At 39.3% G+C, this 16,588-nt stretch overlaps 1 protein-coding gene across 1 annotated transcript in view; it reads right to left on the bottom strand.

Annotated features, from left to right (window-relative positions):
• Positions 1 to 32: 32 nt before the first annotated feature.
• The window catches only part of grip1 (glutamate receptor interacting protein 1), a 179,822-nt gene continuing 163,266 nt past the window's right edge, over positions 33 to 16,588 (bottom strand). Inside the window, exons 20-26 of the mRNA XM_088922593.1 lie at positions 16,366 to 16,551; positions 12,366 to 12,522; positions 7,098 to 7,209; positions 6,847 to 6,891; positions 4,744 to 4,977; positions 4,417 to 4,563; positions 33 to 4,245 (exon numbers count right to left, since the gene is read on the bottom strand). Of these exons, the coding sequence (XP_088778719.1) occupies positions 3,994 to 4,245; positions 4,417 to 4,563; positions 4,744 to 4,977; positions 6,847 to 6,891; positions 7,098 to 7,209; positions 12,366 to 12,522; positions 16,366 to 16,551 (1,133 nt within the window). The 3' untranslated portion in view covers positions 33 to 3,993. The remainder of the gene's footprint in view (positions 4,246 to 4,416; positions 4,564 to 4,743; positions 4,978 to 6,846; positions 6,892 to 7,097; positions 7,210 to 12,365; positions 12,523 to 16,365; positions 16,552 to 16,588) is intronic.

The following is a 16,588-nucleotide window of genomic DNA, read 5'->3' as shown; positions in this document are numbered from 1 at the left end:
CTAAACACAATTAAACATTTCCAATGAACTAGTCATGTCTGCACCTTTACCACTCTGTATATCTTTTATTTGATTTTTTTTCCATACAAAGGTTTACAACTGTAGGAATTCCCAAAGTTATACATAGACGATAAATATCATGCTACCAAAGTATTAAATTTGTACAAAAATACTTTACAGATTATAATACTTGTTCATTAAAAATAAAAATACAATATTTAAGGGACTTGCGTGTGAAATTGATTCTAATTTACCTTAATTTATTTATGGGTACCTAATCATTTGTTTTACTGGCAGTGCTAAATTCCACTTAACTGTCCCCACAAGGGAGAACAAGAAGAAAAAAAAACTTTAAAGCAGAAACAAGTTTGTTTTTCTTTGTACATGAGCAGATAAGAATGTGATGTTATATAAATAACAAAGGTGCAAATATAGCATGTTTGCAAAAAATTGTACAAATATAAATATGCCATGTTACAGTAGAATCACAGGAGTAAAGTATTAATCAAACAGTACTAAAATATCATAGAAATAAAAAAAAAACTTTAACCACTAATGTTTTTCATTAAGCTCATCAGTTACTTATGGCTGAACAGTATCAGAGATGGATGGTAATTGCTGATTTTGGTGGGAAAGAAAGGTTCTCTTTGCAAGTCTTTAAAGTTCAAACACAAGCACGTACCTGAATGTGGATCCAGCAATGGATGTAAAGAAAAAAAATCTTCCTAATTAAATTTGTAGTTAAACATTTAAGGTGAATCAGTTGTTTTTGGAATGCACATTCTAATGGATAGCTGCATTTACTTTAAATAAGTATAATGATGCTGTTTGAAGCATACAAGTGTGATTTTGTGGATAGAATTGAGGTGTTCTAGTGAGCACTGACAACAAGGGTCACATCCATTAATAAAGCCACTATTTTACAGACAACTATTTCAGGTTTGTTTTCCAAGGAAGCCTGTTTTTTGTATTTGGGTACTCTTTGTACATATTTTCAGTGTCAAAATCAAGGACTGACATTTGCAAAATTTGCACTGTATTTTTTTAAAAAAAAAAGATACTGAACATACAGCGATTTTACAAACCCCAAACTCTCAGAACAAACATACAAGTGCCATTTCACAAATAATCGTGTTTGAACAGCCTTTTCATCTGAGCTGCCAACTTGAAACACTACGAAAGGTACACAAACATACCCTTTTAATAAAGTCAGTTCCACATACACTAGCATATTAAACATTTACTGAAACCAGGGAAAAAATACAAAGTAGAAAAGCACAGTTGCAGATACTTGGATTATTATAACCTCATGCTTGCTGCCATATATAAAAAGTTGGCAATGGAGGGAAAAGTGGATGATTGACTGAGGCTGAATCATCTGCAAGAACACTCTTTTGCTACTTGGCTGTTTGCTTTTTGTGTATCGAGGCTAGATGGCTAGATGTAATCACCACAGTTTATTCAGAAATTAAGGAAATAGAATACGTGTATGCAAAATGTTTAAATAAGGGTTGTACCTCCTTCTCACTCAGTGTACAAGCACTAACATCAGTGAGACAGACGTTTTTGGTAGCAAAATTGCAACCTATGACAAAGTATCCCTAATCATTTTAAAGGGATTTTTTTGGGAAACCTAATTAATTTTAATCTTTGTAATTGTCTGTAACCTGAACTTCTTGGTCATATTGAACCCCTTCCTGACATCTTTGTACTGGAGTTCCCTTGGCACATGCATGCCAATGATTTTTTTTTAGTATCCAGATAGTATCTGGTTCAAGTTCGCCTTAGCTAACAAATGGTCAGTATATGGGACACCATAACCATTTTTTTTAGTTGATGCAATATGCACATAACCATTGTAGAGTTACATGCAAAAAGCTGCATGTACACATTTGACTTTTTTTTTTTTTTTACAATTACCACATAATTAGGGAGCCTCACATCTTAAGTTGTCCCTATATCTCATGCCTGCCTTTAACGGGCTAATGCAACAGTTTTGGAAATACTTGATTTTATGGATTCACTAATCCAGTGGTTCCCAAACCTTTTATATCATGGCTTCCCTGTGCCATAAAGGGTCTACTGACTGTAGAAGAAGTAACCCAGTTAGAATGAAATAAAACTGTTGTGTGCCTTATAGAGAGCATTTCATTATGTAAGTGTGGTCCGTGTGATTTTCAAAGCTGCAACACCAGAACAATATTCAGATGTTATTGCAGTTTCAAGTATAAATGAGGGAAGTTCACAGTGCTTTTGGCCAAAGACTCCACCTTCATTCATTTCAGACCTTATCTGGTTGTGTTTGAAGTGAATTAAACTGGGGGGAAGGTTAGGGTTAGGGAGGCGATATCTTTTTCCTAAACCTTCTCTCTTCACCCAGCTACATTTTGCAATTTATCCATGTCCCCCTGAACACACATCATGTCACACACTTTAGGAACCACTGTACTGATTAAAATAATCACAAAATCATTTTTGTACAGATTCTTAAGCTACAAGCCATAATTTAATTGCAAGTTGGGGCGCAGGTGGAATAACCACAGTTGGATATCTTACGTCTTTAATCAAAAAGCAAAATTCCTATTTCACATGCTCTGACTGGACATTTTTGGAGGATCTTGTTGAATTTTTATTGCCTTGGGCCTTGTGCTAAATCTTGAAGGCTAAACCCCTGGCTTTAACTCAAGAATAGTTATAGGTGAAGTCTATGCAGGACTTCTGATCTTGTGCACAGATCTCAGCAGCTGACACATACTCACTGCAAAACTACATTTTGAGTTGTACAAAGAACATAGAGAGTTTTTAGATTTTAGTATCCACTGTATACATTAGATTGCACACCAGGTCTGAATAAACAAATATTCTTTAAGGCTTCTTCCAAAATCTCTGGGTGTCCATGGTGCATTGAGAGAGAGCTGTGCTCCTGGAAAATAGTGGCTGCATTGCATATTAGGCAGATTTATAAGGAAAAGACATCTCCATTTTGACTATCTGACCAGTATGGCTACATTTAAAGGGTAAATATATGCTACATCTTAGCAAACCCCAACTTTGTGTTTTTTAGCCACGGTGTATTGTAGTTTTCTTTATAAAGCATGGGTCTAGAATTAAATGGAAAAAAAATAGACTGAAAATTCATCTTGCTGAAACCAGCCAAATATTTTTCTTCTCTTGTTGCGTACATCTTTTAAACAGAAAATGTCACATGCAGTAAGCTTCCAGCCTGCAGTTAAGATGCATTGGGATTAAGCCAAATTCCTGCTTGAGCCTTATTCACAGCAGGAGTCTTCTCATGTACAGGAGGCTTACCCTCGGCGGTTCATCATCTTACTGGATGTAAACCCTTTTCCTTCTTCAGGATCTCTACTGACCTTGGGCAAAGCTTGCATGAAAAAGCGCAGGCTTTCCAATACTTTTTAAAAAATATATTTATAAAAATAAATATTGTGAATCAAGCCACCCCACTTCTGCAAGAATAAACCTCATGATCATTGCCATCTCAGACTCTGGTGGACACAGAGAAGCCTGGAGCAACTCTGCGGTATTTCTGCCTCATATGGTTTGTAGGATGTCTCCTTAGGATAAGGGATTTTTAGACTTTAAAACACCCACATCATTGTCTTGTACACAGGTTGACGAGTTCAATATCCTAAATTATTAATGTAAACGGATGATTATTTTTCATGACCTAAAGCAGTATTGTCCTACTGGATTACAAAATTAAGGATGGCACTGTTTTCTTTTTTGTATATCAATAGGTCTTCATGATCACCATCATCATCACAAGGGGTTTGAAACACACACCCATCAAATAAAGGGAAGATATAATCAGTTCTGAGGGCTTTTCACTGGTTCATGCTTCGATACTAGGAGGAATTCAGTGTGCTTTGACAAATCCTTGATGTCTGCCCTATTTTCCATAGAGAAACACTATTAAAGTGATTTAGCACCATGGGAACGGTCTCAATTGCTCTGTAATTCAAGTTTGCTTTGCTATAAGGTTTTTGTGGGCTCTCTGGCATCCACTCCCGCCAATCTGCTACTCTGCTGTTGCTGCGGCTGTTGTAGAGCATCATTCTGTTCACTCCACTCACTGGGAGCTTCTGAGGGCTGCTGATCCAGTTCTGTCACTGGCTGGGAGGCCAGGGGGTTTCGGCTAATGACCAGATCCAGTTTATTCCCCGATTCAGCAATAAGAGGCACCACCAGGCAGCAGTCAAAATCTCTGGTCCGCACGTGGTTGATCTGCAATTAAAAAGGAAAAGCACAAGTAATCAGCCGTTCTGGTTTCCGTCTTTCTCCTGTTTCTGTGTTGTTTCCCTCCTTGAATGTGATGATCACAGCCCGCTCTGGGCTAATAACACGGAGGAGTGCAACCCAAAATCCTCTGTCAAAGCTTGTCCACAGCATTACTACCTGCAGCAGCCTATCGTAGGGTTTGAGGCCTCCAAGATCAGCAGGTCCACTGGGTCGGATGTTATTGACATACACGCCCTTCTCCAGGAGGCCATCCGACACGCTGAACCCAAAGTCCTCTGCATCCGTGTCCTTGTACAGTGTAACCTAAGAGGACGGGAAAGCCACAGTGTAAGTTATTTTTTGCCTTCTTCTTTAGCTTGACCACCATAACAGCTACAAGGGCTAGGCCAACAACTCCCACACGACCCTTTGTTTGGTGGCGTACGGTAAAACGATCCTACGAGCGGCCAAGCCGGCCTGATGGAGTGCAACAGGAAGGCTCACCTTGTGGAGCTCCACTGGGGTTGGGGACATGATGTCCTTCATCTCCTGCTTGATCTTCCTCATGGCGAAAGCCTTCCGCCCAGCCTCAGTTGGAAGAGTGTTGCTGCGGTTTGTGGGTGTGTACTGGGGCCGGCTCAGGCTGCGCTCCTGGAAGCTGGCCTGCCTTCCCAGGAGGCTGCGCTGGGGCTGGGGTTCGTGGTTGAGGCTCATGGTACTCCCTGACATGATGGTGGCCTGGAGCAGTGTGTAGATAAAAAGGCTTTCGGTTACCGTGGACACAAACTCCAGGAGGACAAAAGAAGCCGTTTCACTTCTCTCAGCCCACACCATACAGATTAATGCAAAGAAACGAGGAACTGCAAAAGCATGCTGCTCAGTCGAGGTTTCATTTTGGTTCATTTAAATCTTCATGAAGAATAATGAGGACAGCAAAAAAAGAAAGATTTTACCCAAGATTCTGTAGATTGGGGATGGTTGTTATTCTCCCTCTTTGCTCAGAAAATGATGAATTTCTAGAAAGTTCTAGATTCATTCCCTAAAAGTGCCTGTTCCTTTAGGAACGCAAGCTTGAACGTGCCCTCTTTGGTGAAGTTCATAAGAAATTGCAAGGAGGCCTGGACGCAGTGCTCTGCTAGAAGAAAGTGTGCAGTGCTCCCTCGTTGTAAAGCAACCTTTAAGAGCACAGAACACAGCGCCTCCTGTTTTTCCAAGACGCCGTTACATTCTTAATGCAGGACAGAAGACAACCACAGTCTCTTATTGGCTACTCTCAACTACAGTGTTATAAAGAGGGAGCATGAACAATGGTGCTATGCAAATGAGGAAGTGAAAATTTAGCGATAAGATTTCAAACAGGATTTTTGCTTGATGGTTTATATGGCAAGAGGTTTTTTTTCTAAAACACAAAACACAAAGGCCACGCACTCTCTCCCTTGCCTGGAAACCATCAACGGATTTCAAGACACAATTTCAGAATCTTGACTGCAGTTCAGTAAACCTTCAGTTTAGCCACAACCACCAGAAGCCTTGCAACAGTTTTCCCTTCATGCTTTGCTGGAACTGCCATGCCTCTCTGTCTCCTTCCATTTGACAGTTCTAAGACAATCGCTCAAACTTGCTGCTATGGTGTTTTTCATTAAAAAAGTAAAAAACAAAAAACAGTCTAGTCTCTATTTCACCAAGCTGATGCTCACATTATTCCAGAAACAGACTGTAAACTTTCACCACAGTGTTCATGCATTTCAGTATGTCACACAAATGATGTAAATTAAACACAGGAAAAGAATTACACCATGAAAATCTCTTTAGAGATATATGTTGATGAAAATAGTCTTACCTATTTTGTAGCAAAACAGAACTAAAGGGTACATTCATTACAAGCTGAAGTGCTGTCATAGTTAAAGCATTTTAAAATAATGCATTATTGCATTTTACAATCAATTAAACTGGTAAGCCAAGGGTCTTTTTTTAGACTTGCAGTCTTCAAGTTGTTTGATTTTCTCTCAAGGCCATATTCTTTATTATAATTAATACAATGTTATGACGAGCCCCATTGCTTAAATATTTTTACTCTAAGCCAGCAAATACTTAAATGTGGCCGAGGGCTACAGTTATTGGTGCTGCAAGTATTTCGACAGCAAAATTAACATCGAATGGATCCTCCATGATATGACATAATGAAACAATAATGCATTCCTTCACTCACATTCCCTGAAATGTTAGCTAAATTTAGGCTTTTAGGTCTTGGTCTTTGCTTTCTTTAAAAATACAAATATCCTTCAGATTGCTTTGTACAAATTTATGAGGTTACTAAAAGAAGTCTTGTTTCTATCATAAAGACTGCTTTAAGTACAGGCATGAGCCCCTTTCTTCTGAAAATTAATACAAACGGTTCACTTAATACAAACGGGGGTAGCTACAGTATGTATTCCATGGCAGCACTGCAAGCTATATTGAATGCACCTCTGTATTGGGGCAAAGACTGGCCTGTTAATGTTAATCAAAAAACAGCAGGCTATCAGCAGGTGAATAGAGAGCTCAACAGCGAGGGGTCGAACAAATGCGAGCGTCACAAGCAAAAATAAGCACAAAAGGGAAGGGTACCAAGATGGCCAGGTTTCTCATATTCAGAAGCCTGTCTGGCTTGTCCTAGAAAGAAAAGGAGTTGTTATACACTTAGCATCCACACTGTAGTAAGTGACAACATGGGACCAAAAAATACCACGGGACTCAAAATGAAACATGGAAGGCTCCTAGTATTACATTTACAGTTCTGATCATTGCTCTTTTGGTTTCTGGCATTCAGAGAGGTATTATCACACTGTGAGAGAGATGGATTTGCCACAGCATGTTACCTCCAGTTCTCGCAGGATGCCTGACTGGCCACAGGTCTCCAGGTCCTCCAGTGCCTGAGACCAGAAGTTTTCCTCTTGGTCTGGTTCTGTTCCATCATTGCCCACAGTGAACCTGCAACAAAGAGCCCACAATTCCAGTATATTCCCGCTCTCGTGTAATGACTTTGCTCCTCTGAACAAAGTCTTCCAAATGCCAGCTAAATAAACGTACTTAATAGTATCCTGTTTCATGTTGTTCAATGATTTATTCAGATTTAAGTACAAAACAGGAAAATACAATAAAATACACAAAAGATCAAAGAACTGGAGCTCATGCACAAGAACTAAAGTGTAAGAAAGGGAGCTAATGAAACAAGCACTGAACACGACAATGATCAGACCACGCGGTTACAAAATAAAAATCTCATCTGGTCCCCCGAAACAAAGACATTGTGCTTGATGATCAACAGGCCTGTTGTGAAACATAATTGAGCAAAAACAATCGAAAGCTCCACGGCACAGGCAACACTTTAAGCACATGCAGCGTCACATACATTCAAAAGTAATCCATCACCAGACACTCCTGGTATATGTGTTTGTACGACCAGGTACAGGCTAAGTGAGTCAGGAGCAACCTTCATCTAGAACCCAGGGAAATGTGCTGCCTACATTCTGTGTCCAAGTTTAAAACGGATTAACCTGTGTGATAACGTTTTAAAAGAAGGAAAAGTATTATCCCAGAAGATCCCAGGACTAACATCTACTTTGTTCAGTTCTACATTGTATAAGAGTGCCTGGATAAGGAATGATATTAAGAGGGAAGAGTCATGCTTGGAAGACACTAGTCTCTGGGTGAGTGGGAAGAACACTGTTCCTTAGCTCTCCCCAGGCACTGGAGTGCTGAGCATCTGAACAAACATCACGTACTGTACAACCCCAGCAAATTCTTTATCTGGAAAATGACAATATGTTTTGCAGCTGGTGTGTTGGCATTTTATTGGGCAGATTAGATGGAGGTAAATTCATTATGGTGATTAATACTGTTACAAATGGGGTGTTACAAAACTGGTGAAAATCAGGAATTGACTGAGCAGTTTAGTCAATAAGTAAAATAATTATTCATAGCCCCCAACTTGTAAGTGATTTCTAGCTACACCCGAGCGGTTGGTATAGTTACAGGCATGTGAATTCTTTATTCTCTAGCACAGCTTTGTTGAGAGAAGTAATAATCTAGGCACACTTGGTTAAACAAATATTTAATGACAAGACACAAACTACACTACACACAACAAAACATACAACAAACAAATTACTCTATGAACAGTATTTACATACAAGGCTTTTTTAGAGGCCTAAAATTCTGGTCACCCAGAAAACCCCAGACTGTAATAAGCATTAAACTCTTAATGCCTACAGAGGCCACATAAAAGATAAGCTGCCTTCTAACTAAATACAATGCAACCTGCAGTTAAATTTCTCTCTCTGCACCCCGGATGCCACAAAATAAATGGGAGCCTATATCCCTACCTATAAAAATGCACCCTAAGCAGGAAAAATGTTTCTAACTGAAGTATCTTTTACCCAGGAGACCCAAGTTTCCTACAAACACAGAATAGCACGCTTTCTCTAACAAGGTTCAAATACTGAGCTCCAGTCAGGTTTGGTTTGGATGATCACGAAGTAGGGGCTCTCGCCTGGCGCAAGCTTCAAGTCCCAGCTCCTCCGGACGTTTGTCTCTGCTCTCCTAATTTCCTGCTTCTTGTTTCTTACTTTCCTCTCTCCTTTTAATGTGGTCTGATATTGTTTGTTTCTGTACTGCTGTTGACAATCACTAACCCACAACATACCGAGGCATACTAATTGTTAAAATGCTTCTGCTCAAGGGACCCCCACACGTCAGCTAACATCCTCTCTGCTTTGAAGCCAGAAGTGTTTACTCTGCCAAGTGTCACAAACCTTACAAAATCTAAGAGAGACTTCTCAGTCACGTAAAGCTGTATCAATGCGTTAAAGCGCTGTGGTGATTAATGCATGTTCTGTAAAAAAAAGAAGCCTGATGGGTTTAATCAATGCCTCCTTGACTTGACATCATGAGTGATAGAGCAGAGTCCAAGCATGTCCCAAATACCCTAAGCTGAAAAGGCCGACAGTAACATTTAAAATGTTAAATTGTCAAAAGTAAATTGCTACTTAGTGTAAAAGCATACCAGCAAGGCCATTGACATATACAGGAAGCTATCCTGGCAAACAATGGGCACAAGGCAGCGTACACTGGTCTCTAAAACAGACAGGACGCCAGTCCATCGCATGGCCACACAAACACTGATAACACACACACTCACACCCAGGGCCAATTGCCCCAGAAGCCAATTAGCCTACCAGTATGTTTTGGACTGGTACCAGGGCCCCAGCGCTGCAAGGCAGCAATACTAACCACTGCACCGCTGTGCGGTCTAACTACATTACCATGTTTAAAAAAATGAAAGGAAAGCACCATCAGCCATTTTTGTAAATATATCAATTTGCAAATACATCCCTGATATAAATGTTTGATGATGAAGTTAAGATGCTGTTTGTAAACCATACCCAAAACAAACTCATTGTTGAAATGTTACTGATATAGGCTGGGCTTTTACTGCTGCATTTCCTCACAGCATTTCTTTTCTTTTGCGTCTTAGAGAGGCCTGTTTAGAAGTTATGATTACAGAGGAAGCTGGTATGCTAAACGGTAATCTGGAGCAGGAACAATGACTTGAGACCCTCAGTAGACTAATTTTATTCCATAGCTGGTTCAGAGTTTTGTCTACGCTCAGTGGTTACGTTCAGGTGAGAGCACAGCTTGTTTCTGAAGACATAAGCATTTTATGAGAACATATCTAGTCTATTCAATTTGTCATGGTCATGACCTTGACATGCTAATCACAATAAATGCAATGTGATGTGATCCTGCAGCACTGCAAGCCTTAAGGAGCAACACATCAATAAATTGTACAGGAAACCAGGAGAGGCAAAATCTAAAAGAATCCCTGAGAGGTTCTATACAGGGTGAATGTTGAGATATCAGACGTTATCTTAAGGACAAATGAAAAATATTTAAAGAGTTACAATCTTGGAAGAGTTCTGATCTATGAAAATGTCAGTAGAGGCTTTTCAATTTCTGATTATATGTTTTTGGATCCAAGGGTCTGCTGCAATCTCAGATTCTGATTGTTAAGAGTCACATATTCACCAGTCTCCTTAGAAAATGGATGTCTCTATATCATAATATAAATATGATATCTATATCATATTTTTAAAGTTTGTAGAAATTGCATAAAACAATAAGTAGCAGCCCATGGGAAAATATCTCTATATCATAATTCATATTTTTGAGAACTTGAACATTATCTGAGCACTTGCACGCAGACATTGTGGTTGTTTGGAAAAAATATTCATATTAATGATTTCACCTTTGCAAAGTTTCTGTCAATATGCACTGCACGTGGTACATACAGTACTTTTGCAAAAGTATTCAGATCCTTCCTAAGGCGTTCCATAGTCTATTATCTAACCTCTTCATCCAATTCAGGGCTGCAAGCAGGGGGCACTCCCAGACTGGGACAGCAGTCCATCGCAGGGCACACGCAGACACAGGCAAACTCACACCAGGGCCAGTTTGTCCATATGCCAATTAACCTACTAGTATGCCTTTGGACTGTGGGAGGAAACTGGAGAACCAGGAGGAAACCCATTTGAACACGGAGAGAACATACAAACTCCATGCAGAGAGCACCCCTGGAATCGAACCCAGGGCCTCAGCGCTGTGAGGGCTCAGAGCTGTTCATACCACATCAATATGTGGTAGAAGCACCTTTGGCATCAATGACAGTGGCACATTCTTTTGGCTATGTCCTTCCACCTTGGTGTGATCTTTGTCTGTTCCTCTTGGTAGATTTGTCTAGATTCTCTCAAGTTGCTTGGGAATATGGAGGCAGGACGAGGTTTACAGCCTCCTTAGAATAGAAACCAAAACCATTATCTACCAGGAAGCCCTTCAATAGTTGTACCAGACAAGAGCCTGACAAAATCCTAGATGAGGTGCTCCTGAGGAAGAGGTCCAAGCGCAAATAGCGTCAAAAGACAGAAACTAATGAGAAATATATTCATATTCAAATAAATCCATTTAAGAGTTGTTGACTAGCTCGGAGAACTGTTTTCTCTTGAGCTTTTAATGTATAATTTTACAGGTTTTACAAAGTCAATTTACTGTACTTTTCTTTTTTTCCTCTTTTCATGTGTTCAGGAGTACAGTGCTTTCAATTTCCTTAAACAGTCTTGTAAATTAAATTGTGACTTGTCATGAACCGCCAGGAAAAATGTCTTTGACGTTGATGCAGACCTTTCTTTTCACAGCCAACAATGAGGGGAATAATTATAGGAATAACTCCTTTCTTAAGTCGAACTTGGAGACTTGCAGGTTAAATTTGATTGGATTGTCCAAACTACAGACTGTCCTTGGAGGCAGTTTCAAGAGAACTGCAGGCACTGGGGGTTTGTTCCCAGTTCAAATAATTATTTTTTGGGACTATTGAGAAGCAGGAGCTAAAGGAACTTGATGGTCTGTTCATGCTCTGTTCATGATTTCATGTTATCGCGTCTCCCTAGAGCTGTCACGGTGCCCTCTCTTTCTGTCTGTGTCACAGTACTGTGTGTCAGCTCTAGAATTTCTAATTCTAACACATCATTGACTGTCTCAATTACTTAATTGGATTGATTGATTACTTTGATCATAACAGAACTTTTAGTTCAAACTCGTATACATACTGTGCTCATATTTCTGATCTTCAATGCTATTACATTATTAAAGTAAAGTATTAAAGTATTAAATTCATATTAATACTGTATGTTTTAATAACCAGACTTGACTATTTATTACATACCCATACAATTCTGAAATTTCATACAATTTTGTCAATTGCTTCCAAGACTCGACTCACACCTGTAACTCCTGTATTGCAGAGAGAGAATGAGGACCTGCACATTAGTCAGAACCACTCTCTGCCAGCTCCACATTGCTCTACAGAAGAGTGCCTGTAACCTTGCCAGTGGTCACAGGGGTAGCTCTTTCACTCACTGCCGAGAGCACTATGGGGGTCATGCTATCATGGAAGCACTCTTCTGACTGGCCAATCTCAACCATAGCTGGCTAGCGAAAGGAACAAGGCTCGGACTTGTGACAACCGGGCCACGGGGGGTTATCGGTGGACATTTTCACACTTCTTCCAATCCCCAAGGGTCCAGGTGACTTACCCGCTAGTGGTAGGCCGATCCCACTCGTCATCACTCAGCCCGATGTCCTGGAAGATGTTATTCCTCTGCCGGCTGACAGGAGACAGGCTGCCCCTGGACTTTGCATTCCTCCACTCGTGGCTGTGAAAACTGTACCCTGAAGCCTGGTACCCAGGTACTGTTGAAAACCAAAAAAAAGACAGAGATAACCTGCAGCTGAGGAGAGAACTATAAGATATTAAAACCCTACTATCATGATAGCTCTTGATGGACATTCGTTTGAAGGTGCAGTTCCATTATACGTCCTCACATTTATGTAGCACATTTTACCTCAGAGGATCCCAAAGCACTTTTTCACACAGGAGGGGACCTACTTCACCCACTACTTACGTACAGCCCCATCATGGCAATGTATGACAACCTCACTACAGAGTAGACCAGATGGAGGAGTGAAAATTTCCTTCACCAAGTGTTAGGGACAGTACCATGTCATCTTTACAAATTAGGTACTCAATATTGGTTTAGTATTTCATCCAACATTCAGTACTTCCTCCTACAGCACAGTGTATTCTCTCACCATACTTGATTTGGAAGAGTGCCACCTACCGATGATTAGAAAGACTCTACAATCTACACTAAGATCTACAATAACTTGAAATCTACAGTACAGTAACACAAACATTGCTGTGTTTATACAATAGGCTGGTAACAACGAAAATACCGTAGTTTATTTCTGTTGATGAAGTTTGGGGATTTCCTGTTTCAAACAACACTAAAGTAAAGTTTTATCAGGCTATCAATAAGAGGGAATATAAGAAAAAGTATTTACTGTATCTCATTCAGAGAAAACAAAAGACAGGAGTGCAAAACAAAGTCAACAGCAATATTTAACTATACTTAATGAAAACACAGGGAAGGTTATTATTATATTACAGTGATATTGTCTCTGCTTAAGAAATGTGACTAATTTTGCCCTAATTACAGTATTTCTTAAGAAATTGAGACAAATATCTTGACTCAAGTATAGAACCTTTTCAAACATTTTAATGGGTTTTAGGTTTTATTTACCAGACTTTTTTCAGAGGCTGACCAAAAATTATGAAATACATACAAAATGCTTAAAATCTATGTGAAATGTGAAAAATCCGAATTTGAAAGTATCCAGTTGATTAACATGTAATGAATACTGTATAACCTTGCAAAGCTTTTACTTCTGTAGACTACTTACTATGTTTTAATGGAAGCAGCCTGAGATTAAAAATGCACTTTTTTATTATTGTTTTCTTGTATTAAATAAAGCATGAGAAGGTTTTATTTAAACTATTCATATAAAACCGAGACAAAAGTGGAAAAGATCAAGTTGTGTTTACTGTTTTTTCTTCTCACCTTACTGAAAACCCACTGAAAAACAATTGCATCTCAAAAATAAGTGGCTCTAATGAATAAGTAACTGACTAATCCAAATCTTTATTGCTGCTGGCTTTCAAAGTCCTATACCATTAATCTCTCAAAGCCTGCTGTTTTTTTTTTGGTGTAAGACTTTGTGCTCCGAGGGACCCTGAACTAAGTCTAACTAGGATAAATGTTTCACAGTTTCTCACCAGAGGGATTATGTGGGCTTTATTTAATCCCTGTATTATGTACTTCTAAGCGCATTATTTTTTCTAGATTTTCTGTGTTGACAGAAAACAATATTTGTAATAAATTATCACTATAGTCTCTGTGGATCTGATTTATTAGGTTTGACTTTTTTCTCGAGGGAGCTGAATGATTCTTCAAAACGTAGTATTAGCACAAATTAGGGTATCGTGCTTAACACTTGAGTCTGTGAGCAACTGCAGAAAGCGTCAGAAAGAGCTGATCATTTTTATAGTCATGCAGACTGTTAAAGTGTTTTTACAAATTTTAAAAACAATTTTCACCTGTAAGTATAGAGTCTTTGTATAGAATATCTCTGCATGTAAAGCAGGCAGATGCTGTTACTTCACAGTCACACACCTCTCCTCCCCCACATCTGCTCATTGTATAGAGCTTCCAGATTGTGCTCACCTTGAAAGGACATGATTTGAAAAACGATCCAATTACTGGAAAAATTACTTATGCAATGTTGATCAAGCCCTGATAACTCTCCTTTAGACAGAATTTCTTGCTCAACAGAACTGTCATTCTGCGAAATCTAAAGCCCTCATTTAATAAACTGAGATGGTAAACAGAAATAACTAATACTAAAGTGAATACATAATAATTTGCCCTGTTAATGCCCCAGGTACTGTATGTTTTGTAGACCTCCTGCACACTTATCATGAATACCTTCTCTGGACTACAGGTCAGAATTAATGATTCTCTTCGGGGTTTCAATTGGTGATTATGTCACAGTGCTTTTAATGACAATAACAATGCATTTGTTTTATCCAAATTGATCCTGAAGCCTTTTACACATACAGTAGGCGATGAATTTCATCCCACTGAAGCACAGCAATGCGCAGCCCCACTGTTTCACCAATGGAATTAAGGCAGGTGCTCTTTTTAATGTTTCATCTGAACAAGAGCACCTCCTCCAGCACAGTGTCCCTGGTCACCGTACCAGCAATGGCAATGGAAATTCATGTCCACAGAGCTACCTACTGGCCCACCATAACCTCGGCCTGTGACACCCTGGTTTTCCCACCCCAGGCCCAGACTTGCTTAGCCTCTGAGATGAGCTAAGGCTAAAGGATGTGAATACTGAAGTCAGAGAAAGTCTGATCCACAATACTTGAGATATAGATATCCTACATTCCATAAACACACAGAATAAGGACCCATTTTAGTTTTTAATTCATTTCATAATAACATTTATTGATATGCATTATGATTGTGCATCTAAGACTTTATTTTTAAAAGAGACTGTGAAGACCTAAAAAAGACTGGCAATTACTTCTATTTTCTTCTTCTTATTATTATTTTCTTCCTCTACTGGAATGGGTAATTGCATTTGCCTGCTTGGAACCCCCAATTTCCAATAGGTCTGAGATACTTAACTTCACTGTTGAAAAAAAGACTTTAGTATTTACTAAGCAAATCATAAACACTTGACTTTTCACAAACAGATAACTACCAAATTTCCAATTTCACTGTTATTTGTCTGCCTGACAAATGAGTATGGTAATGCATTGTTTCTTTTGACAGTTCATCTAAATAAAAGAATTAATGAATTTTAAAACTACTACTGTATGGTGAATGGCTTCATCTAAAGGAAATGATGATGGCTTCTTTGTTTTATTCCTCTTTAATAATTAATTTGAAACAATGTAATCATGACTAAATTACATTACTTATTATGTGTGAGACTGCTGGCCTGCCATACAGATTTAAGCAAATATCACCCAAAGTCACTTTATCAATAGTAATAAACAGAGATTACAGAAGTTATAGTGACCGGTAGCCAGTGTTGCCTACACTTACAATGCCCAGTCATTCATTTCATTAAGAAATACTACCATTGTACTGTGAAACTGGAAAACACAGCAAATCATTTATTTGAGCAGGTGATTGTAGTATAATCGGAATACAAACCATAACAGCTCACTTCATGTATTTATACCTTTTATGAGGTGAAACTGTAAACAAGATTTGTTTTTCTATTAACACACAAACACAGTACACAAGTAAACTGTTTTATTGATGTACTTTCCTCTTTTAATTTGTGTACTGTCCTTAAGAATATGACCTCGCCTTTTGTACAAAGCATGCTCCTTATATTAGATAGTCCAATTAAGAAGGCATACCTTGTCTTTGTACACAGACACACACTCTGAAACGATTTCACTGTTGTAGTCATCTACCACAGCTTTATTGAGTATAGAACTCTAATAAGCCTGTGAAGTGGGGCAGATGGGAGCATTTAATCTTATACCATCAAGCTGTCTACAGAAAGAGGCTTTACGGTTACATGGTAGATACTGCAGTTAAACTGAGTGATGAAAATGTCCCTCCGTAAAGGGAATTTCCCGAGAGAGGTGCTAGCAGTTCGGTTCCTCACCCTGGGTGCCGAAGACAGTGTCGATGCCCGAGCCATCCCAGGACTCCACAGCACTGTCAACACTGGGGATGGTGGTGGAGTAAATGTCTGACAGCTTTCCTGTCTTCTGAGCCGCCTGAGACTCGTCCTCCACATCGCTGAGCTCACTGAGCCGCCCAGAGGCTGAGGGCTTCTTAGGGCTCGTTGCTGTAAATAAAAATCAGTTTTCTTTTTAGGGCTGCCA

This window comes from Atractosteus spatula, chromosome 8 (genome assembly GCF_055471065.1).
Source record: "Atractosteus spatula isolate fAtrSpa1 chromosome 8, fAtrSpa1.hap1, whole genome shotgun sequence".
NCBI lineage: Eukaryota > Metazoa > Chordata > Actinopteri > Semionotiformes > Lepisosteidae > Atractosteus > Atractosteus spatula.
This window is presented reverse-complemented; position numbering and strand designations above follow the sequence as displayed.